This window comes from Cetorhinus maximus, chromosome 11, assembly GCF_964194155.1.
Source record: "Cetorhinus maximus chromosome 11, sCetMax3.hap1.1, whole genome shotgun sequence".
In the NCBI taxonomy this organism is placed as follows: Eukaryota; Metazoa; Chordata; class Chondrichthyes; order Lamniformes; family Cetorhinidae; genus Cetorhinus; species Cetorhinus maximus.
This window is the reverse complement of record NC_135889.1, coordinates 64,672,246-64,692,758: the sequence shown is the minus strand read 5'-3', so window position 1 is coordinate 64,692,758 and position 20,513 is coordinate 64,672,246. Positions and strand designations below refer to the sequence as shown.

Here is a 20,513-nt window from a genome sequence, read left to right as displayed (position 1 = left end):
TTACTGCAAACTGCTTTATTTAAAAGGTTGCTTGAAAGCTTCTGAAATTTGCACACTCGAGAAATCACACAAACACCATAATCACTGTGGAGAATTCAAACTCAGATCCCCTAAAGAGGAAGTATGTGTGTGCATTCTACCAGATACACCCAACATTCAGTAACTAAAGAGTTAATGTGCAATTCATTGGCAATATCTCATTTAAGTGAAAAAGCTAAAGACTCTACATATGGAAGATATTTAATTTCATCTGATCACTTGCATATTTTACAGCAAAGATTTTCCAGATCTTCATTTTGTATAATTGTTTGCATTGAAAATCTTTTTCTGATTTCATAATCGGTACAATTTTTCATACTTTAGGCACAGAATTGTAATAGCTAGTAATTATGAAATAGAAGTAAGCCAAGAGAGCCATCTAGTGACATACCTTGGAATCTTAAAGAGTGCTTTCACTGGATGCAGATCAGACAATGGTGGCTCACCATCACCAAGCTCAATTGCTGTGATACCTAATGACCATACATCACATCGGCTATCATACGAGTAGTCCAACTGCTGTTCACAAGCAATGACCTGTTAATTAATAACGTATTAAATTTCACAAGTTTATTTGTAATTCCACTGGTAGTTAGATTCGCACATGCTAGAATTTTGTCTTCATCAATTATATGAAGGAAGCAAAGTAAAATTTATATTACAGCTCTTAGACATAGGTCATTGCCATTTACGTAGGAGCACAACATTAATTATTATGCTGGCAAGTACCACATACACAAAATATAAAAACTGATGCTTAGTATTCACTCTGTCAAAGCCATTACACAACTTCAGTGTTTGCAGATATAAAATAATTGCTGCCATAAGCCATATAGCATTTTTCTCAACATTATAAAATGATACAATTAAGACATCTTCTAAAATAAAACTGCAGTATATTCATCACCGTTATTTTTACTTAAAGATATTTTAAAGCACTGCTCACATCCATATCAAGCAGACTGAATCCATTTATTTTACAGAATATCAAATCTTTACCTAATGTGCTTAGATATTTTGAACAATCAATTCATCAGAGATTATCTCCCAATTTGGAACTCCGTTGGCAGGAATATAAATGGCATCACGCAAGTATCTTCCTCGGGAATATGTAAAATTATTATAGCACGGGGAAATCCACATTTCTTTTCCATATGCAGCCTTCTTAATACACTAATGGTTTATTACATTGTGCAAGTTTAACAAGGTCAAACTGCCATTACTGAAGATGCAGACCAGGGTTTTCTGGCCCCAGCTGCCACGAGACCAGAAATTCCTGCCCAAAGTCAACAGGCCTTTAGCTGGTCTGTTAAATTTTCCATCCTGCCAGCGACAATTACTGCGGCCGGCAGCACCAGAAAATCCCGGCCGCAATTGCAACAGGAGGGGCTCCATGGTATATCTGAAACACTTGCTATTGCCAAAATAAATACAACCAATTGCTCAACTTGCTTGCTCAAAATTAATGCTACAAACACATATCTGCTTCTCACAATCAAAGTAATTTTTCCCCCAATACCAAGCCCTGGAAAAACGAAGCATTTTCTGTTAAATGGAAATGGTGCTGTGACTGTACATGTTCGTGTCATGTCTATATGCTTACAACACATTTATATCAGTGTAAAATTAGCATCAAAGTTTCACAAAATAAAGCCTTTTGATGTAGCATTTTGGAAGTGATGAGTTCTACTTAAATACCCTACTGTCCTTTAGGACATGTGGATTTGCAAAGGGATTTCAAGGTGTCATAAGGTTATCAGATTTCTGCCTGTCTAAGTTGAGCATACTGTGCAGTCTCGAGGGATGTCAATTGTTTTTCATTTTTTGCCTCAGTAACTGAAATTTATGTGCCCAATTTAACATTTTTAAAAAGTTCAAATCCAAAATATAAGATATTTCACAACAGATGCTTCTATTTTTTCATTGTTTACATTATTTTGTGTAGATTTAATATTTTCATTGGACTTTTTACTTGTAAGCTTCAGCCTCTCCGAAAACCCTGTTCTTTGACTTAATATATTTAGCCAGAGAGGTGACTCAAAGCACTAAAAACAGATCCTACACTCTGAGCATGTGCATGTGCACAATTTCCCATAAAGCATTAATGACATTTTAGCTAGCCAAATGATAAAGTGATTGTTTCTCAATCTCTAAAAAAAAATATGGTTGTTTTCCAAAATTATTTGAAAAACTAAAGGAAAACATTTGAAGTTTTATGCAGGCATTCTTTAATGAAGTGTTTTTGTGTGAATAAAAACAGAGCGTATGATAGATAGTGGTCAGGATTTTTAGGATGGTGAGGTTTCCCATCCCGGAACCCGAAGAGTCACTGAGGAACCGTCTCCTCCAATACTGGCTGCCCTGCAGCCCAGTTGATGCTCTGAGGAGCATTAATTTTCTGGAGATGATGCTTCTGGCCCTCACGTCCTGCCTCGGAGAGCTGCCTGCCAACCTGATTGGTCAACAGCTCTCTTGTCCCAGCAGTGCCAGGAGCTGCAGTGGACAGGTGTGGGACTACAAGAAGTCCCCAGAATGCAAGCCCCAGGAGTCCAGGACCAGGTAAGTGTGGGTGTCTCAGGGTGGGGAGGGGAGGGGAGATGAGGCTCGGGGGTTGGTGAACTTGATGGAGAGGCCATTGAGGGAGGGAGCACCTGCAGGGACCGGACTTCATTTGTGGGGTGGGGGTGCCCAAAGTTGAACGGAGACCATTGATGGAGGCACCCCCCAACCCTTCCTTCCTAATAAGGGTCACTTTCCAATGTTTTTCCCTTGCCTCTGAACTCCTCCTGCTAGCCTGAAAATTGAGGCCGGGTGGGAAACGTCCCTCAAATGGTCATTAATTGGCCACTTAAGGGTCTCAACTGGGGCAAGGTTGGTGCTCTGGCTGAGGCCTCTCCTGTCCCACCATAAAACTGCAAAGAGGTCGGGCAAGTCGGAGCCTGGTAGGATGGCCATCTGAGGAATTTCACCTCCTCCCCCTCCTGCAAACACGCCAACAGGGGAATATAAAATTCTGCCCAATGCTGAGAAAGATACACTTCCAGGAACTGATCACAAAATACCAGAGGGCAAAAATCTGTGGGCTGTGGTAGCAGCAGTATGCTAGGATCACATCCACCAATGCTTTCCAGCACTGACCTTACCATACTTTTCAGAGGCTGTGGAAGGGCAGCTCATTTTTGTGGCTACTTCATTCTGGGCACATTTTGGGCACCTGATTATCACGTTACTGGAAATTCCAGTCCCCCTATTGGGGGTGTGGGGAGAGGGGGTAAGGGAGAGGATAAGTGAAATTCTTTGCTACAGCCACTTTTTTTTAAATGGTGGCTTTTGATACACAGTGAACTGAAAGTTTTAGTTAATAAGCATGCTTCATACCTCTTAGAGAGGATGACAGAAGTAAAAAAACTAAAGAAAAATTTATAACAGGTGAACAGCAACAGAAATGCCATTACCCTGTCCATATCCTTCTCTGAGCTCACATTTTTATAAGAGACACGAATCACCTAAATTTAGAAATCTTGGTTTCAGCTCATTTTAAAATTAATCTTAATATTCTAATGATTTATAAACCAATCAAACTTTGTTGTTACAGCTTGTATCAATTATATTGTAGCCACAACTCACTTTATTTTATAGGTTTTATTCACTGAATACTTTATGAGGGATCCTGTAGCTATAGATAACAATCCTCCCATGATGTTTCAATTACGTTGGTGTATTTAGGTTAAAAGACGGACGGTAATAAGATACTAAAAACAAAAGTAGATTCCTTCCCATCTCAGACCCAAAGTTTTCAGTTTGTTAATTACATGATCAAATGGAAACTCAAAATTCATTTTGCTTCCAAAATAGCTCAAACCGAGCAAAACTAGAAGCTTATTGGAAAAGTTAGGCTCTCTTTATCTGATACGTTACTACAAGGTGATTTAGAAGATCTGCTAATGTGCACAAGCCATCCAGCAGATAGGGAGACATAAGCTTGAAAGCCAATATAATTGTCAAATTTGAACACTGATATTCACTTTTTCACCTCTGCACTTATTACCTGAATTAATTTAGTTACCAAAGAATGTATAAAGCGCAAAGGTTACCAATTCATGATTAAAGTAAGTGACATAGATTTATATTATAGCCTTTACAACATTTTTTCAAGGGTCCTCTGGCTTTCTTTTCCTTCACTCCATCACTGTCACATAGTTTACTAAAGTTTACGATGTTAATCAGAAATTTCTACTAAAATTTCACAGCCAAGTTGTTCACAAGCACACAACCAAAAATGACTGAACGATCAGAATTAATTTGCATAGACTGATAACAATAGGAGTTGAATTAAACTGACTTTCAGTTGGTAACCTTGAACTGACCATCAATTCCAAAATAGTGGTAAACAATTGCAATTATTTGGTATGATTAAAAAGTTCCAATTACTGAAAAATACACTGATTGTGTTTTGTGCAGCTGAGTTATTATTTCATTGTATGTCATTGCTAGAAGTTGTTCGTGTATAACATGCAGTCAAAAGTTGGAACTAATTCAAGATAGATTTGAAAGGAAAGGCTATGAAACATTGGTAAACATCAATAAGCAACCATATCTTGTAGACCAAGAAACATGAAGAAACAATGGCATTTAGGTTTGGAAATAAATAAAGTGGAACATTCTTGTGGATCTAATTCTACTGTCCTAACTCAGCTATCACATCTCCAATATTTTCTCCTCCTGTGGCCACATAGTCCCTTCTAATGCATTATAGGGTTCTATCCTTGGTTTCCTCCCATTCATTACATATTACCCTCAGCAACAACATCCACAAGCACAATAATAGCTTCCACATGGATAGAAACAATCCACATCTCTACTGACGCCATAATTCACGCTATGCTATCTAACTGCTTGCTCCCATTTAGCCCCTGGGTAAGCCAAATTGCCATACAACTCCATGTTAACAAGAGTGATGCTGGCAATTTTCAGTTCTCGCTTTCACCTGTATCAACCTCCCTGGGTGCCACGCAAGCTGAAAGCAGTGCTGCACAGGTAGAACATTCTGTTCAACCAAACCAAGTTTTAAACTCCAAGGGCAGAATTTTCTGTTTGGTGGAGGGATGGAGCGGGAGTGGGCGCAGACCCGATCGCCGCCCGCGATCAGGTCCGTGCCGCCATTTTATGCGGGTAAGCCTTATTTCCCGACTTCCGAGGATAGCGGGAGTATGCGGGCGTGCACAGACCGCCGGGTCCAATGGTGACCCCGCAGTCTGTTTAAAAGAAGGCCTGGCAGCCCTTTGTAGGCTGCTCACAATGGCCAGTGCTAGGCTGCAGCAGAGGGGTTCAGGTGAGCAGGCCGGGCTGCAGGGTAAGCCAGCGGGGGGCCAATGCGCCCTCATTTTTCTGATGACTGCCTTGATGCCCTCCTCGAGGAGGCGGTAGCATGGCAGGAGGTGTTGGTCCCCCGGGATGGGAGGAGGAGGCCCCCCCTACATGACGAAAAGTGCCTGGGAGAGGGTGGCGGAGTGGTGAGCTCCCGCAGGGTGGTGCGACGCACCTGGATCCAGTGTCGCAAGCGCTTCAACGATTTGTTGCGCCCTGGCAGGGTACCATGTTGGCATTGGGCATTTAACCCAGCAGGTAGCCTTACCCTCTGAGGGACCCCACCCAAGTCTCAGTATCGTCACTGAATTGAATCATTTAGGGCATTTTTCCTTTGCTGGGTGGGCAAGCAGATGGTGCCCATGCTGAGGTCAGCCTGAGTGGGTCATGAGGAGATGAGTTTTCCTCCGCAGCATGTGTTGATCTGAGTCCCACATGACTGGTTTGGGGGCAACCTGGAGGAGCTGCACCTAGGCGCAGACCCAGAACTCCAGGACAAGTCCTAGTCAGGGTGATGAGATGGTGGAAGGGGAACTTCAAGGTGGCGTGGCAACGAACCATCTGCTGCCCTCTACACTGTATGTGCTTGCGCCTCCTTGCTATGGGAGGAAATACCGTGTGGTTCCTAATGTGACGTAGGCAGCATGTGTCCAAGGGGGCAGTAGGGGGACAGGGAGCAGGCCTAGCATCTTTGGCTGAGAGATTGGCTGCAGCGGGGTGAGGAGGCACTGGAGGCCTGATATGTCCCACTTTGGTCGGAGTGTGCCATACGTGAACAGAGTCCATGTGCAATTTGCCCTAATCAATGCTCTTCTCTCTTTTTCAGGAGAAGAATGCGCAGAATGCAGCCGAGCGTTTGAGGACTGGAGGAAGCCGGGCACAGCTCTACATACTAAGCCGCTTCGAGCAGGAGGCCCTTGAACTGGAGAGGTGCCATGCACCCAGGTCTACTGATGTTGATGAGGCTGGGGTTCCATGGCCAGGTATTAATGCCCAACAGTGAGGTCAGCATTGTCCTCCCAACAGCCATAGCACTGACGATTGTTAAATTAGTTATTGTTGCAACATTGCTGGGCCATTGGTTATGGACGGTTGAGCGCATAATGTGCCGGGGGGACAGGGATGAATTTTGTCATTGTCTGCACGCTAACTGATCCACTGTCCTTGTTCTTCCTTTCAGCGTCATCAGAGCATGGCCGGGAGGAGCAGCAGCATTGGCCCCCTCTCACACCTGAGGGGCCTGAAGTCTCACCAGTGTCACACCATTTCTGCAAGGCAGGCACCAGCGCAGATACTAATACCTCAGTGGGAATTAGAACAACAGCGAGTGTCCCGGGGCACAGTGGAGAGGGCACTTCACGCTCACTGGAGGAGCTGACAGAATCAGAGAGTGTCCATGGTGCCAGCAGTCGGAGGACTGCAGGGGACCAGGCACATGCTCAGTCGATGCCTGATGATGTGCCTCTGGAATCGTCTGTGATGCAGCAAGTGCAGGAAATGCAGCCGGGTCTGCGGGAGCATCTGGGGGGTGAAACATGAGGCTATGCTTGGCTTGGTCTCCGTGGTGGAGAAGTCTACGCGGACGCTCGCTGAAGCAATGAGCCACATGTCTGAGCGCCACGCGTCCTCCATGGAGAAAGTGGCGACTCTCGTGGAGAGCCTACTCCAGGAGACCCGCCAGGGCTTCCTGGGAATGCGCTCTGGCCAGCAAGCCCTCACATTGGCAATGACCTCAGCTGGTCACTGCCAGTGTGGGAGATGGTGCAGGCATCCAGCTTCTCAGTTCATTGTCCATCCATCTGCGATGAGCAGGATCGACCGAAGTGGCCTCACGTCAGCGCAGCTGCTGCCTGTGGTCTCTGCGGGCTCCTCACAGGGCACTCCAGATGAGGGTGGCAGCTCCTCTGCCCCTCTCCCAGTGACTGTATCATCCAGTGAGGCTGCGACGACTGGGGAGATGCCAGCTGTGGAACTGGCAGCTCCCTTCCAGGCAGGACCAGCACATGCTCCACGGGCCAGAGGACAACCGCCAAGGTCATCAAGGCCAACAGGACAGCAGAGTCAGCAGGCTGGCTCAGGTGCCACTCCAAGCAATGGAGTAGCACCAAGACGTAGCACCCGCAAACAAAAGCATAAGGCACCTTAGGCACACAATGGGTTTTTCACTGGTGCTTTTGTGTTGGCCCGAGATGAGGACCTTATTAGTTCCATTTGATTGTTAACACTATTGTTTTCTCTTTGTGATAAGTTCTTTTGCTTCACACATTAAATGCAGATGTGTGACCATGGCTGAGGGTGCCTCATTTCTTCTGCATGTGTATGGTTGACAAAAGTGTAACGAGTGATTTGTTGGACATTCAGCTTTATTTACAAGGCCCTTAGTTAGTGCTGCTGACCTGGCAGGTTTTGCACTTAGGTGTCGAGTATCGAGGCGGCAGCCCAGGCTTGTCCTGGTGATCCATCTGTGTTGTGCTAGCTGAAGGCTCATTGGATTAAAGCATCCCGGGTGTCCCTTCCTCCCTGGAGTAGTCCTGGGTCAGCGTCTAACCCCTCAGCATTTCCCTGTGCCTGCTCATCCTCGGACTCACTGCTGGATTCATCGTGTGCAGCCACAGCCACTGCGTCAAAGTCTTCATCGTCCACTGCTTCACCCCTTTCCAGCGCAAGATTGTGGAGAGCGCAGTATGCAACCACTATCACCGAGGCACAATCTGGGGGGTACTGGAGTGCGCCCCCTGAGCAGTCCAGGCATCGGTAGCGTATCTTGAGAAGACCGATGGCTCTCTCCACAACAGCACTTGTGGGGGCGTGGCTCCTAATGTAATGCTGCTCAGCTTCTGTTCTTGGGTGGCGGAGAGGCGTCATTAGCCACCTTCTGAGGGGATAGCCCTTGTCACCCAGTAATCAGCCATCAAGCCGGGCCAGAGCACTGAAGAGCCCCAGCACCGGGGAGTGTCTGAGGGTGTAGGCATCGAGGGAGCTGCCTGGGCACCTTGCACAGACTTGTAGAATCAGCATCCTGTGATCACACACTATCTGCATGTTCATGGAGTGGACGCCCTTCCTGTTGATGAAGGCACCGGGCTCGCCTGCTGGCGCCTTGATGGCCACATGTATACACTCTAAAGCACCCTGGACACGGGTGAAGTTAGCAATCACCACGAAGCTTCTGGCTCGCTGTGTCTGACTTGCCTGGTCCCAACAGAAGTGGATAAAGCTCAATGCATGCCTGAACCTGCTTGACACAAGTGTGGACTGCTGATTGGGAGACGCCGCAAAGATCACCCACCGAGTCCTGGAAGGAGCCAGAGGCATAGAAGTTGAGGGCAGCTGTGACCTTCAGAGCCATTGACATGGGGTGTCCACCCAAACAGTTAGGGGATATCTCAGGCCCAATTATCTGACAGATGTAGTTGACTGTCTCCCTTGACACTCGGAGCCTCCTTCAGCACTGCACCTCAGGCATATTGAGGTAGCTGCTTCACCGCCTGTATACCCTGGCAGCAGGACAGTGGCGTCTTCTGCAACCCCTTCCGTCTTGGACTACCTCTTGGCCCTGCACCCCTTGTGCCTGCGCCTGTCCTCCCAAAGGTAGCTCCCCTGGAGGCTGATTGTACACTACTGGTCACCTCCCCCTTCTAGCCCTCCCTTCCTCCTCAGAGGAGCTGCCTCCAATGGACAGGTCAGCTCCCATTCCCAGGCTAAGGGAAGGCTTCCTGAAACCTGTAGGCCCAGAAAAGATTCCTCACTGCAGAGTGCTGACCTGAAGGTTAAGAGTCCAGAAAAAGCAGCTGGGATGTGTTTTGAAGTACTGCAGATCACACAGGCAAGTTTGAAAAACTTCCAACAATAAATACTTCACAGAGCAGATTCACGACCCCACTGAGCCCCCTTATCCTGCCCGTGGATGAGGTTAATACAAATGTCTCCTACCCACCTGCCCGTTGCGCCGACCTGAAGATTGCACGGGCACCGAAAAATTGGCGTTGACTGAACACTAAAGGGCCTTAAGTGGCCCATTAATTAATGGTGGGCACATGTCGGACTTCATCGCCCGCCTGCCCAGCGAAATATCACGATGGTACACGGTGATGTCAGGACGCTGACTGATGTCACCGCGTGTCATTTTACGCGCGGACGTGCCCCGCACATCAAACGGAAAATTCTGCCCCAAGCCTTCTGCAAGCTGTCGTCTTCCATCTCTGGAATACTGAGTACTTACACTGTACCACATTCCTACTGTTGTTGAAACCTTCATTCACACTATCATCTAGAAATTGATTTTATCACATGCTCTTCTTGCAAGCTCCCCTCCTTTTGCAGATTTTGATCCCTCTTCTGTGCAAAATCCCACACGCCCATCAACTACATCTTCTGAAAGTTCCACAGGTTCCTTGACCCAGAAAATCCAATTTAAAATTCCCTTCATCATCTCTCTGGTCTTATTCACCTTATTAGGGAAACCTTCCCCAGTCCTACTTTCCAGTCTGCACATTCCTTTCTGGGTTACCGTTTTTTTTCTCTCTCCCTCTGCTGATCTTTCAGCAATATTCTGCCATTTAGAATGTTCTTAGGAAAATCACTTTGGCTTACTACGTGTCTCCTTGCCTTCAAAAGCCGCCTATAATCCTGTCCTTTATTTTAACTCCGTTCACTTTGTTCTTTCACCTCCTGCTAAGTGTCTAACTCTCCCCCTTGTAAGATCCTCCAAGACAGTCTGTCTATGTGAGTTCAATGTAAATTTATTTTGTTGCTGGAAATTCATTTAGTTGTTGAGGTATTAGAATTCTAGAATATTTGATAAAGTAAATTTGTGTTCAAAAACAAAACTGTAATTTTTAAGCATGACAACTTCAAATATTAACCTTATACAAGGGACTTACTGATAGGGCACTAAAAACTTATTGCAAATAACCTACAATGTCACTGCACACTGAAAAGATTGAACTATCTATGGCATGGCTAACTTAGGCAGCTAAGGATGGTATCAAGTTGAAAGAAAATGCACGCAATGTTGCAAAGATTAATGATAAGCCAAAAAAGATTGAGGGCATTTTAGAAACCAGCAAAGTTGGCTAAAACAAATGAGTAAACTAACAAGAAATATAAAAACACATGGTAAGAGATTCTAGAAGTACATAAAACGGAAGAGAGTTGCTAAAGTAAATATTGGATCTGTAGAGGATGAGACTGGGAAATTAATAATGGGAAACGAGGAAATGGCCAAGACTTTGAACAATTTTTTTTTTTACCCTGCTTTCACAATAGAAGAGGCTAAGGGCATCCGAATAATAGTAGAAAATCAGGGGGCAAATGGAGAGAGGAACTTAAACTGATCATTAACACTAAAGAAAAAGTACTACGCAAACTAATGGACTAAAGGCTGACAAGTGTCCTGGACCTGATGGCCTGCATCCTCGTGTCTTGAAAGAATTGGCTGCAGAGACAGTGGATGCAATGATTGCAATCTTCCAAAATTCTCCAGATTCTAGAAAGGTCCCAGCAGATTGGAAAACTACAAATTTAATTTCCATTCAAGAAAGGAGGGAGAGAGAAAGCAGGAAACTCTAGGCCAGTTAGTCTAACATCTATCATTGTGAAAATGCTGTAACCCAATATCCAGGAAATAGTAATATAAAAGCAAAAAACTGTGGATGCTGGAAATCCAAAACGAAAACAAAATAAAAATACCTGGAAAAACTCAGCAGGTCTGACAGCATCTGCGGAGAGGAATACAGTTAGCGTTTCGAGTTCGTATGACTCTTCAACAGAAGTAAGGAAAAATAGAAGAGAGGTGAAATATAAGCTGGTTTAAGAGTGGGGGGGGGGTGGGACAGGTAGAGCTGGATTGAGGGCCAGTGATAGGTGGAGATTGCCAAAAGATGTCATAGACAGAAGGACAAAAAGGTGTTGAAGGTGGTGATATTAGGTAAGAAAGTTGCTAATAGGTGACATTAAGGGTAGAAAGCAGGACAAGCAAAGTACAGATAGCCCTAGTGGGGGTCGGGTGGGGTGGGGGGAAGGGATCGAAATAGGCTAAAAGGTAGAGATAAAACAATGAATGGAAATACATTTAAAAATAATGGAAATAGGTGGGAAAAGAAAAATATATATAAATTATTGGAAAAAAGGGGGATCGGAAAGGGGGTGGGAATGGAGGAGAGAGTTCATGATCTAAAGTTGTTAAACTCAATATTCAGTCCGGAAGGCTGTAAAGTGCCTAGTCGGAAGATGAGGTGCTGTTCCTCCAGTTTGCGTTGAGCTTCACTGGAACATTGCAGCAGGCCAAGGACGGACACGCAAACTGGAGGAACAGCACCTCATCTTCCGACTAGGCACTTCACAGCCTTCCGGACTGAATATTGAGTTCAACAATTTTAGATCATGAACTCTCTCCTCCATCCCCACCCCCTTTCCGACCCCCCTTTTTTCCAATAATTTATATATATTTTTCTTATCCCACCTATTTCCATTATTTTTAAATGTATTTCCATCCATTGTTTTATCTCTACCTTTTAGCCTATTTCGATCCCTTCCCCCCACCCCACCCCACCCCACCCCCACTAGGGCTATCTGTACCTTGCTCGTCCTGCTTTCTACCCTTAATGTCACTTATTAGCACATTTCTTAGCTAATATCACCACTGTCAACACCTCTTTGTCCTTTTGTCTATGACATCTTTTGGCAATCTCCGCCTATTACTGGCCCTCTATCCAGCTCTACCTGTCCCACCCCCCCTTAAACCAGCTTATATTTCACCTCGCTTCTATTTTTCCTTACTTCTGTTGAAGAGTCATACGGACTCGAAACGTTAACTGTATTCCTCTCCGCAGATGCTGTCAGGCCTGCTGAGTTTTTCCAGGTATTTTTGTTTTTGTTCAGGAAATAGTAGCAGGACATTTAGAAAATAATCATAAAAACGTGTTGACTCTGCCTGACTGTATGAAAGGGAAATCAATTTTGACAAATTTAGTAGAGTTCTTTGAGGGTGTAATAAGCAGTGTGGATAACGGGAACCAGTAGATGTAGCATATTTGAATTTCCAGGATTTGATAAGATGCCACATAAAAGATTGCTTCACAAAATAAGAGCTCTTGATGTTATGGGTAATATGGATGGAGGAATAGCTGTATTTGCATTGGAGGCAGTTCAGAGAAGGTACACTAGGTTGATTCCTGGTATGAAGAGGTTGCCTCATGAGGGAAAATTGAACAAGTTGGCTCTATATACATTGGAGTTTAGAAGAATGGTAGGTGATCATATTGAAACATATAAGATTCTGAGGGGACTTGACAAGGTCGATGCCGAGAGCATGTTTCCCCTTGTGGGGGAATGGAGAACAGGGGGACACAGTTTCAGATTAAGGCGTCACCCACTTAAGACAGCGATGATGAGGAATTTCTTCTTTCAGAGGGTTGTGAATCTTTGGCATTCTCCACCCCAGAGAGCAGTAGAGACTGAATCATTGAATAGATTCAAGGCTGAGATAGACAGATTCTTGAACTATAAGGAATCCAGGATTAGAGGGAACAGGCAGGAAAGTGGAGTTAAGACCAAGATCTGCTCAGCTGTGTTCTTACTGGCTAGCAGACAGGCTCAAGGGGCGTATTGGCTTACTCCTGCTCCTATTTCTTATGCTCTTATGTCAGTTTAAATGCTGCCTCGATCATAAGTCATGAAGGCTATCGATTATGAGGCTAACGAACTCAGCACAATTAATTCATTTTAAAATGCAATGACTGCAAGCAATTATTATATTAATATGGTTTTTTTGCTTGTCTATTTTGTGTAATGCAAAACAGATGGCACCTTTTCAAGAAATTCAATTGCTATGTTTATTAAATAATTTCTGATTACAATATTAAAGCTGCATTATGAAAGATAATAAATGGTTTAGTGCTGCACTTTGTTTATAGAAACACTTCATGGTGAACAAGCAAAATACATTTGATATTGGGATTTCAGAATCCTTTTCACAAGGATCCATGTTAGTAATTCATGGCTAAAATAAAGAAACAAAATAGGGGTTCAAAATACTTAGCGAGAAAATTGGTTTAAAAACAAGAAAAAGAACAGCCTGTGGGTATCCTGTTTTCAATCTTGTAATTCCATGCCAGCTTTAGTGTATATTAATGATTTAGCCATGAGTACTATTAGTAAAATGTCAAAGCCTGCAGGTGATACTAAAATAGAGAGTAGGCAAGAAAGTGAGGGAGGAAGGCGGGGGAGCAAACATCCAAAGGATTTTACTGGGTTGTGTAACTGAATCAATATATAGCTGATGCAGTTAAATGTGGATACCTGCTAAATAATCATTGAGAGCAAGAAACTAAAAGAGGAAAAGAGCAGCTTTAAGCCTAGCCACCTAGCAGGCAGTTAAAATTGCCCATGGGACTTACCCACCGAATTCCCACAAGTTCCAATCTTAATCTGCCCATCAGATATCAGCAAGGTTGCTCTTTAAATATGCAGATCGGGTTCTGATTACATCATTGGGGCTCAGCTGTTATTATGGCCAGAGGCTTCTGGCTAAAATCGGTGCTGAAATATGTATTAAATGGAATAATGCTACTGTATAATGATCAGGAAAGTGATTTGAAGTTGTAATGGATAAACCTATAGAATGGTCAGCCCAGAGTTTTTGTGGGGCTGAAAACAATGGCTTTGGTTCTCCCAATGTTTAATTGAGATTGGCTGTCGGTCAGATAACAGACAATGGAGCGGTTGCATCAGATGGTGCTGAGGCAGAGCCAGGTGTCATCTGCATACATACAGAACCTGACCATGTCTTCAGATGATGTCACCAACAGATATAGCATATAGATGAGAAACAGGAGGGGCCAAGGATCGATCCAAGGGTGAATTCCTGAGGTAATGGTGCCAAAGTGGAAATAAAAGTCATTGCAGGAAATTCTCTGGCTATGACTGGATAAGGAGGAGTGGAACTAGGCAAGCTACCACTCAGCTGAACAATGAAGGAAATGGTTTAGAGGAAGATGGTGCAGTCAACCAAGTTAAAGGCCACAGTTAGGTTGAGAAGGTTCAAGAAGAATAATACATCACAGTCACAGAGGATGTCATTTGTGACTTTGATCAAAGTAATTTCAGTGCTGCGACAGAGGCGGAAATCTTACTGGACACGTTCAAACATGGAGTTGCGGGAAAGGTGAGCATGGATTTAGGAGGTAATGCATGCAAGGACATTGGAGGGTGAAGAAAGGCTGGAACTGGGTGGCAGTTTTCAATGTCAGAGGAATAATGAGTGGGTTTTTTGTGACGGGAGGGGGCTGATGGTGGTAGATTTTGCTAGTACTAATTTTGCTGGTTATAGGCAGCATGTTTGGGAGGGCAATAAATCCATTGGCCTTGCCCCCACTGAATTCTTAAAGGGGTTATGCACTTTTCAAAGGTGATTTAATGGTCAGTCCATTGCAACAGGTAGCATCACATAAGCCAGTGCACACCGATTCACTGCTACAGTCATTGGAGGTGCTCATGGAGCATTTATTGCAGGAGAAACTGGCACACAATTGAAGGAGCAAGAAGGAACATAGGAAATAGGGGGAATAGGCCATTTGGCCCCTCGAGCCTGCTGCACCACTCAATTAGATCATGGCTGATCTTCCACCTCAACACCATTTTCCCGCAACATGCCCATGTCCCTTGATATCTTTAATATCTAGAAATCTATCGATCTCTGCCTTGAAAAAACTCAGTGACCGAGCCTCCACAGCCTTTTGGGGTAGAGAATTCCAAAGATTTTCTACCCGCTGAGTAAACAAGTTTCTCCTCATCTCAGTCATCAACGGCCTACCTCTTATTCTGAGGCCATGTCCCTTAGTTCTAGATGCCACCTCCCACCCCCACCAACCCCTCAGCCAGGGGAAACATCTTTCCTAAATCTACCCTGTTGAGCCCTTTAAGAATTTTGTACGATTCAAGAAGATCACCTCTCATTCTTCTAAACTCTGGAGGGAAGAGTCTCCTCAATTGCTCCTCATAAGACAATCCCATCTTCCAGGGATCGGTGACCCCACCATGCTATAAATTTCCATCTCCAAGGATGGGCACCACTATCAATATCATTGGCAGAAGGAAGAAACACAGTTTCATAGATCGCGGGACTGGTGACCACGCACAACGCGATATTTGGTCATTTTCGCTTCCTTTCTACAGGAATGCTGCACAATGCCTCCTCTCCTTAAGCCAAGGGCATTGAGGATATTATCATGGTCCAGTTGAAACTAACTCAGCGTTGAACAAAAATTAAGGAACAAAGGTGTCCCTGATCTCTATGGCTCACCGGCTCACTGAACCAACAGACAGAACCAGCTAAGCCATCAAGGGAGCCTCTTGCAATTTATCTTGGCATATTACTTCTAAGCACATCACAATGCGGGCCCAGACAAAATGTAGCAAATGTCAGTCAGTGTGGTAGAACACAATCATTTAACTTGTGGATCCTACATTTGTTCCAAACTAGAAATAAACAAAGAGCATCTTTATCTTTGGTCTAAAGGCTATGGTTTCAATACAAGAAAATTTGGGAAAGTTTGAGCTATCTCAAATTAAATGGCAAGTCAATCAACAGCAACAGCACAAAAGCAACCTTGAATTGACATTAATTGGTCATTCTGCCTCAGGCAAAAAAAAATGCCAAATATCAAAACACATGCTCGTATGCATTGTGCTCTTTTACGACTGCTGTTGCAGAATACCTCGAAATAATATGAGCAGATCTCAGCATTACAGTTTGTTAATGCCATTTCTAACCTATTCATGTTCCCTTTCTTAGCACAATTTATACCAAAGTTCAGAAGTGGATGCAAGTAGCAAGTTAAAACCCAACCCACCTCAGGTGCCATCCAAAAGGGTGTACCCACGGAAGTGTTGCGACGTAATCTAGCATTTGTAAGCTTAGCTGAGACACCTATTTAACAAAAATGCAAAAATTAATATTTTGATTCAAAAATAAACATATTGTAGAAAATCAGCAGTGAAGTGGTTAAAATACTCACTTTAATGTTTATTGTTAGTTTGCAATCCCACCACAGGCAGATACTTAAACCTACCAACCATTTGTGAGAGTTTCAGCAGCTCTTGATAACTCTCTTGATAGCAAAATATTTCACCCGGCTAAAGAAAAGAGACTGACACAGACTAACATACCACACAAGCAGAGCAGTGACGATGGTTGTCATGGAGAAAAATCAGCCTCACAGGAGGAGGACATGTAGAGGTGAACAGCCTTGTGTGTTTGTTACCTTAAATTAGTAAAATGCAGTTATTACTAATTCTCCAAGGCATTTTTGTTCTATATTTTCCCACTTTGAACAATTTACCTTCAGGAACTCAGCAATTAAATGGAACAGTTATATTTGATGCCGAGTCCATTTTACCTTCCGCACAGAGGGACTAGTATTGCCTTAGGCTTTTCAGTCATTTAACAGAGAAATATCATTCTCTTTGAGCTGCAAAAAATATCAAGCACCATGATGTAAAATAACAAAAACTGCCACGAAATAGTTTGCTGTAATTGTACCATGAAGCTTGCCAACACAGTCAAGTAAATGGAACACTTTTCTATTGGCATGAATGAGAGATGTTTTATTCATCATTTTATTTTAAGAACAGAGTTCATCCAACATTCTTGAGCAGACAGATTATTTGGTAACAGTTCCTTAGGTACTCCATCTGTTAAATCCAATCCTCTGACACGAAAAGCAAAATATACTTTGCCTGTGGCGTCACAGAAAAGCTCATGCTGTCTAAGTGGGCAATAAATTGCAGCCTATGGCTAAAATGCAAACTTCAGAAAAAATAAATGGGAATTAGACATTACCAAAGTCAACCAGCTTGATTCCTCCTTCTGTTGTCAGAAGAATGTTGTTGCCCTTAACATCACGATGAATAATTCTGTTGTTGTGCAAATGCTGAAGACCCTGCAGAAAATATAACAAGTCCAAATAGAATTATACAGAAACAATTATTCTTTGTGAAATAACTTAATTAAGTCAATCTGCATATGCATTAATGAAATACTGAGTGATTGTACTGCACTATACTCCAGCCACAAGTCCATTTTCTCTCATACTATTGCATAGAAATAAAATATACGTAACAAAGAAGAGATATGGTGTGTTGTCATTTAGTTCTTACCAAAAGTGCCCCATACAAAATGTATGAGATTAGTGCTTCATCCATGCATTCACCACGCTTCAGTAGATTTGTGATGAGTTCAGTGACAGAACCTCCATTGCACAGCTGTGAAAGAATCAGAAGCATTTCTATTAGTTAGCAAAGTAATTTCATTTTTAAATTTTCATTCCAGCACTGCAGAAAAGTGAAAATTAAATACAAAAAATGCTGGCAAAATTGCATCAACTTATACAGCAAATTAATTTCATGTTAATGAAGTAAACATCCAGAATAGAACTTTTGCAATATAATACAGTACAACTTTGTTATATATTGTGAAATTTAATGAATTTTGTTCTGAATACAGAATGTTTAGGTGTGAACAGTGTTTCAATTTTTATATAACAAAAACGGCATCTCGTGATATAACCGGCACAGCAAAATACAGATTATCAAATTAATCTATTACACTTGGCAATGTTACCACAGGGTAACATTGCTACATAACCTACAGAGCCTAACAACTCAGATTTTGTTAAACTATATTATTCCAAATGATATACTGGGCAGCACAGCTCATTAATATGCTTAGACATGGAACCACTGAATAGCAAGGCATAGACTCGGCCTTCCATGCCAGAGGTTCAATCTCAGGTGCAGCACTCTTGAAGGTACCACATGAAAGCCTGGTGCTTCCCATGAAGAAAAAAAAGACAATCATAGAGAGAATTGTCCCAGCTGACTACAATATGGATTTAGAGCAAGGCACTTGTTTCTTAGAATTACCTGGAAAAACTCAGCAGGTCTGGCAGCATCGGCGGAGAAAAGAGTTGACGTTTCGAGTCCTCATGACCCTTCAACAGAACTGTTCTGTTGAAGGGTCATGAGGACTCGAAACGTCAACTCTTTTCTTCTCCGCCGATGCTGCCAGACCTGCTGAGTTTTTCCAGGTAATTCTGTTTTTGTTTTCAATTTCCAGCATCCGCAGTAGTTTTTTGTTTTAATCACTTGTTTCTTATCTCGGTCATCAATAAGGGAGAACAGGGAATTAAGAAAAATAAATTATCCAACGTATACGATCATTCTTCAAATAATAAAACTCCTTCATACACCACAGAAGTCTTGTTTGATCGTTTTATAGCCACCGGCCTTAATTTTACTGATTGGGCAGATGACCCAATGTTGGGGGGCGGGGGGAAGCGGAATGGATGTCAGCGGCACAGGGGCCAGCGGTGGAACCTCCTCCATGATTTTATCATGAAGAGCCAATTTAGGGCCATCAGGCACGGGAACCAGGCAATTATTATTGGCAAAACGGTCATAACACCAGCAACTTGTACGCAGGTACCATTTTTAGAAGTGCATGAGCAGCATTCAGGCAGGCTGAAGACACAAGCAAAGAGGGGGGGATGTACAGCAATGGAGAAAACTGAAGAATGGCTCCATCACGAGTAAGGGTCACATCATGTTTCAGCTTGGCAGAAAAAGGAGAGATTTCCTCTTTCCTGCAGACAGGAGGAGGCAGCCAGCATGCCTAACAAAAGGGAATGGGTGGAGATAGCAGACAGACATCATTAGCAGCTGGAGTGGTCAATGCAAGAACCTGGATCCAGCAGGAAGAGATTTAGTGAGCTGCTGCTCATTAAATCTCTGGAAAGGTGGGTGGAGCTTAGAATTGCAAACTGGAAACCCAGCATGAATTAAAAGGTGTCCATCGAATGTGACACCAGGTGATAGACCCATGCACAGGGCAACACCTAGCACTGACGTCCACACTGAGGTGCCCAGTGCGTACACACTCAAACCCCATGGTTGGTGATGAATGAATGCTGCACTGAGTTGGCTAAATGGCCACCTCATCGTGCCATCCCAGTGGTGTGGTGCTTAGGGTTGCCAACCCTCCTGGAATTTCTGGGGGTCTACTGGAATCGGCATCAATCTCCCAGTGGCTAAAGGGAGCATTCCAAGGGATTTTAAAATGCCATTTTAAGCAAATCAGTCATATCATGCGTACTTCTGAGCCAAAGCTGGATCTGACACAGTGCCGCCCAATCAAATTCAAATCATAAATTTGAAAAAAAAAGCCAGGAGGACCCCAGTTGGCTAGAACTTTTTGGGGGCTGCAATGGGATTGTTGAACTTTGAATTTCAGTGAAGGATGATGCCCTGCTTTAAGCTTCAGTCTGCTGGGTCACACTTGACACCATCGTGCATTCCCAGGTAAGAAATTTTCTTCAATTGATAAGGAAATAACAGCCTCTCATAGGAACAGGCTTCACCTTATAATGGGCAGTAAAATGTAAAATGAAGTGGACAATCAGTCTGATTAACTTCAGTATCTGTTAACAGTGATAGATGAGAGTAGAGAGAAGTCTGTGCAGTATTCCTGAGCTTCTATGATAGGGATCAATTGGAACTGCATGCATCCAGTGAGTGAACTTGGCTGAGTGCAGCAGTGAGTCACCATAAACGAGGGAAAGAGACAGTGAGCAGAAAGTACTTTGCACCTGCCTGTCTACATATGCACACACATAGGAGGAATGTGTGGTGAAGTTACTGATGGTAGAAATGCAATTGCCCTTATCGTTGTCAGACACATCAGGAACAAGATGGTTTCCAGCAGGTTATTGACTAGCACAGGTGCTGAGCCAGAGTCCCACACGGGAGTGGAGACGCTGGGAGAGAACCAACAGCTCCAATGCCCCGGCCCCTGTCCTAGCATCACTGACCGACAGGTTACCAAGGATGGGTGGGGGGGGCAGAAAGCGCGTCAGCCAAATCAAGTTAATAATGCGCGAGGATTACTGTGGCAGATTTTCAATCAGGAGCTGCTGGGAAATGTCAGGAAACAACATTGCAATGGATGTAATCTGCCCCTAAACTTTGTAACCATTGTGTAAGATACAGATACAAAATCCTTATTAGCTGCAAAATAGCACCAGTGGGAAATGCACTCAACAATCTATGTA

General features: G+C 43.6%; 1 protein-coding gene across 15 annotated transcripts in view; it reads right to left on the bottom strand.

Moving 5' to 3' along the window:
• Window positions 1–20,513, bottom strand: part of myo3b (myosin IIIB) — a 655,750-nt gene that overhangs the window by 559,728 nt on the left and 75,509 nt on the right. For 14 of the 15 annotated variants that reach the window (XR_013577968.1, XR_013577969.1, XM_078552132.1 and 11 more), the window contains exons 4-7: window positions 17,566–17,670; window positions 17,249–17,348; window positions 16,260–16,336; window positions 431–576 (exon numbers count right to left, since the gene is read on the bottom strand). Coding sequence is in view for 13 of the 15 variants with exons in the window: in XM_078552132.1 (XP_078408258.1) it covers window positions 431–576; window positions 16,260–16,336; window positions 17,249–17,348; window positions 17,566–17,670 (428 nt within the window). In the remaining 2 variants the exon portion in view is untranslated. Of the gene's footprint in view, window positions 1–430; window positions 577–16,259; window positions 16,337–16,424; window positions 16,523–17,248; window positions 17,349–17,565; window positions 17,671–20,513 lie in introns of those variants that run through there. The other variant, XM_078552140.1, reaches the window with a different exon arrangement.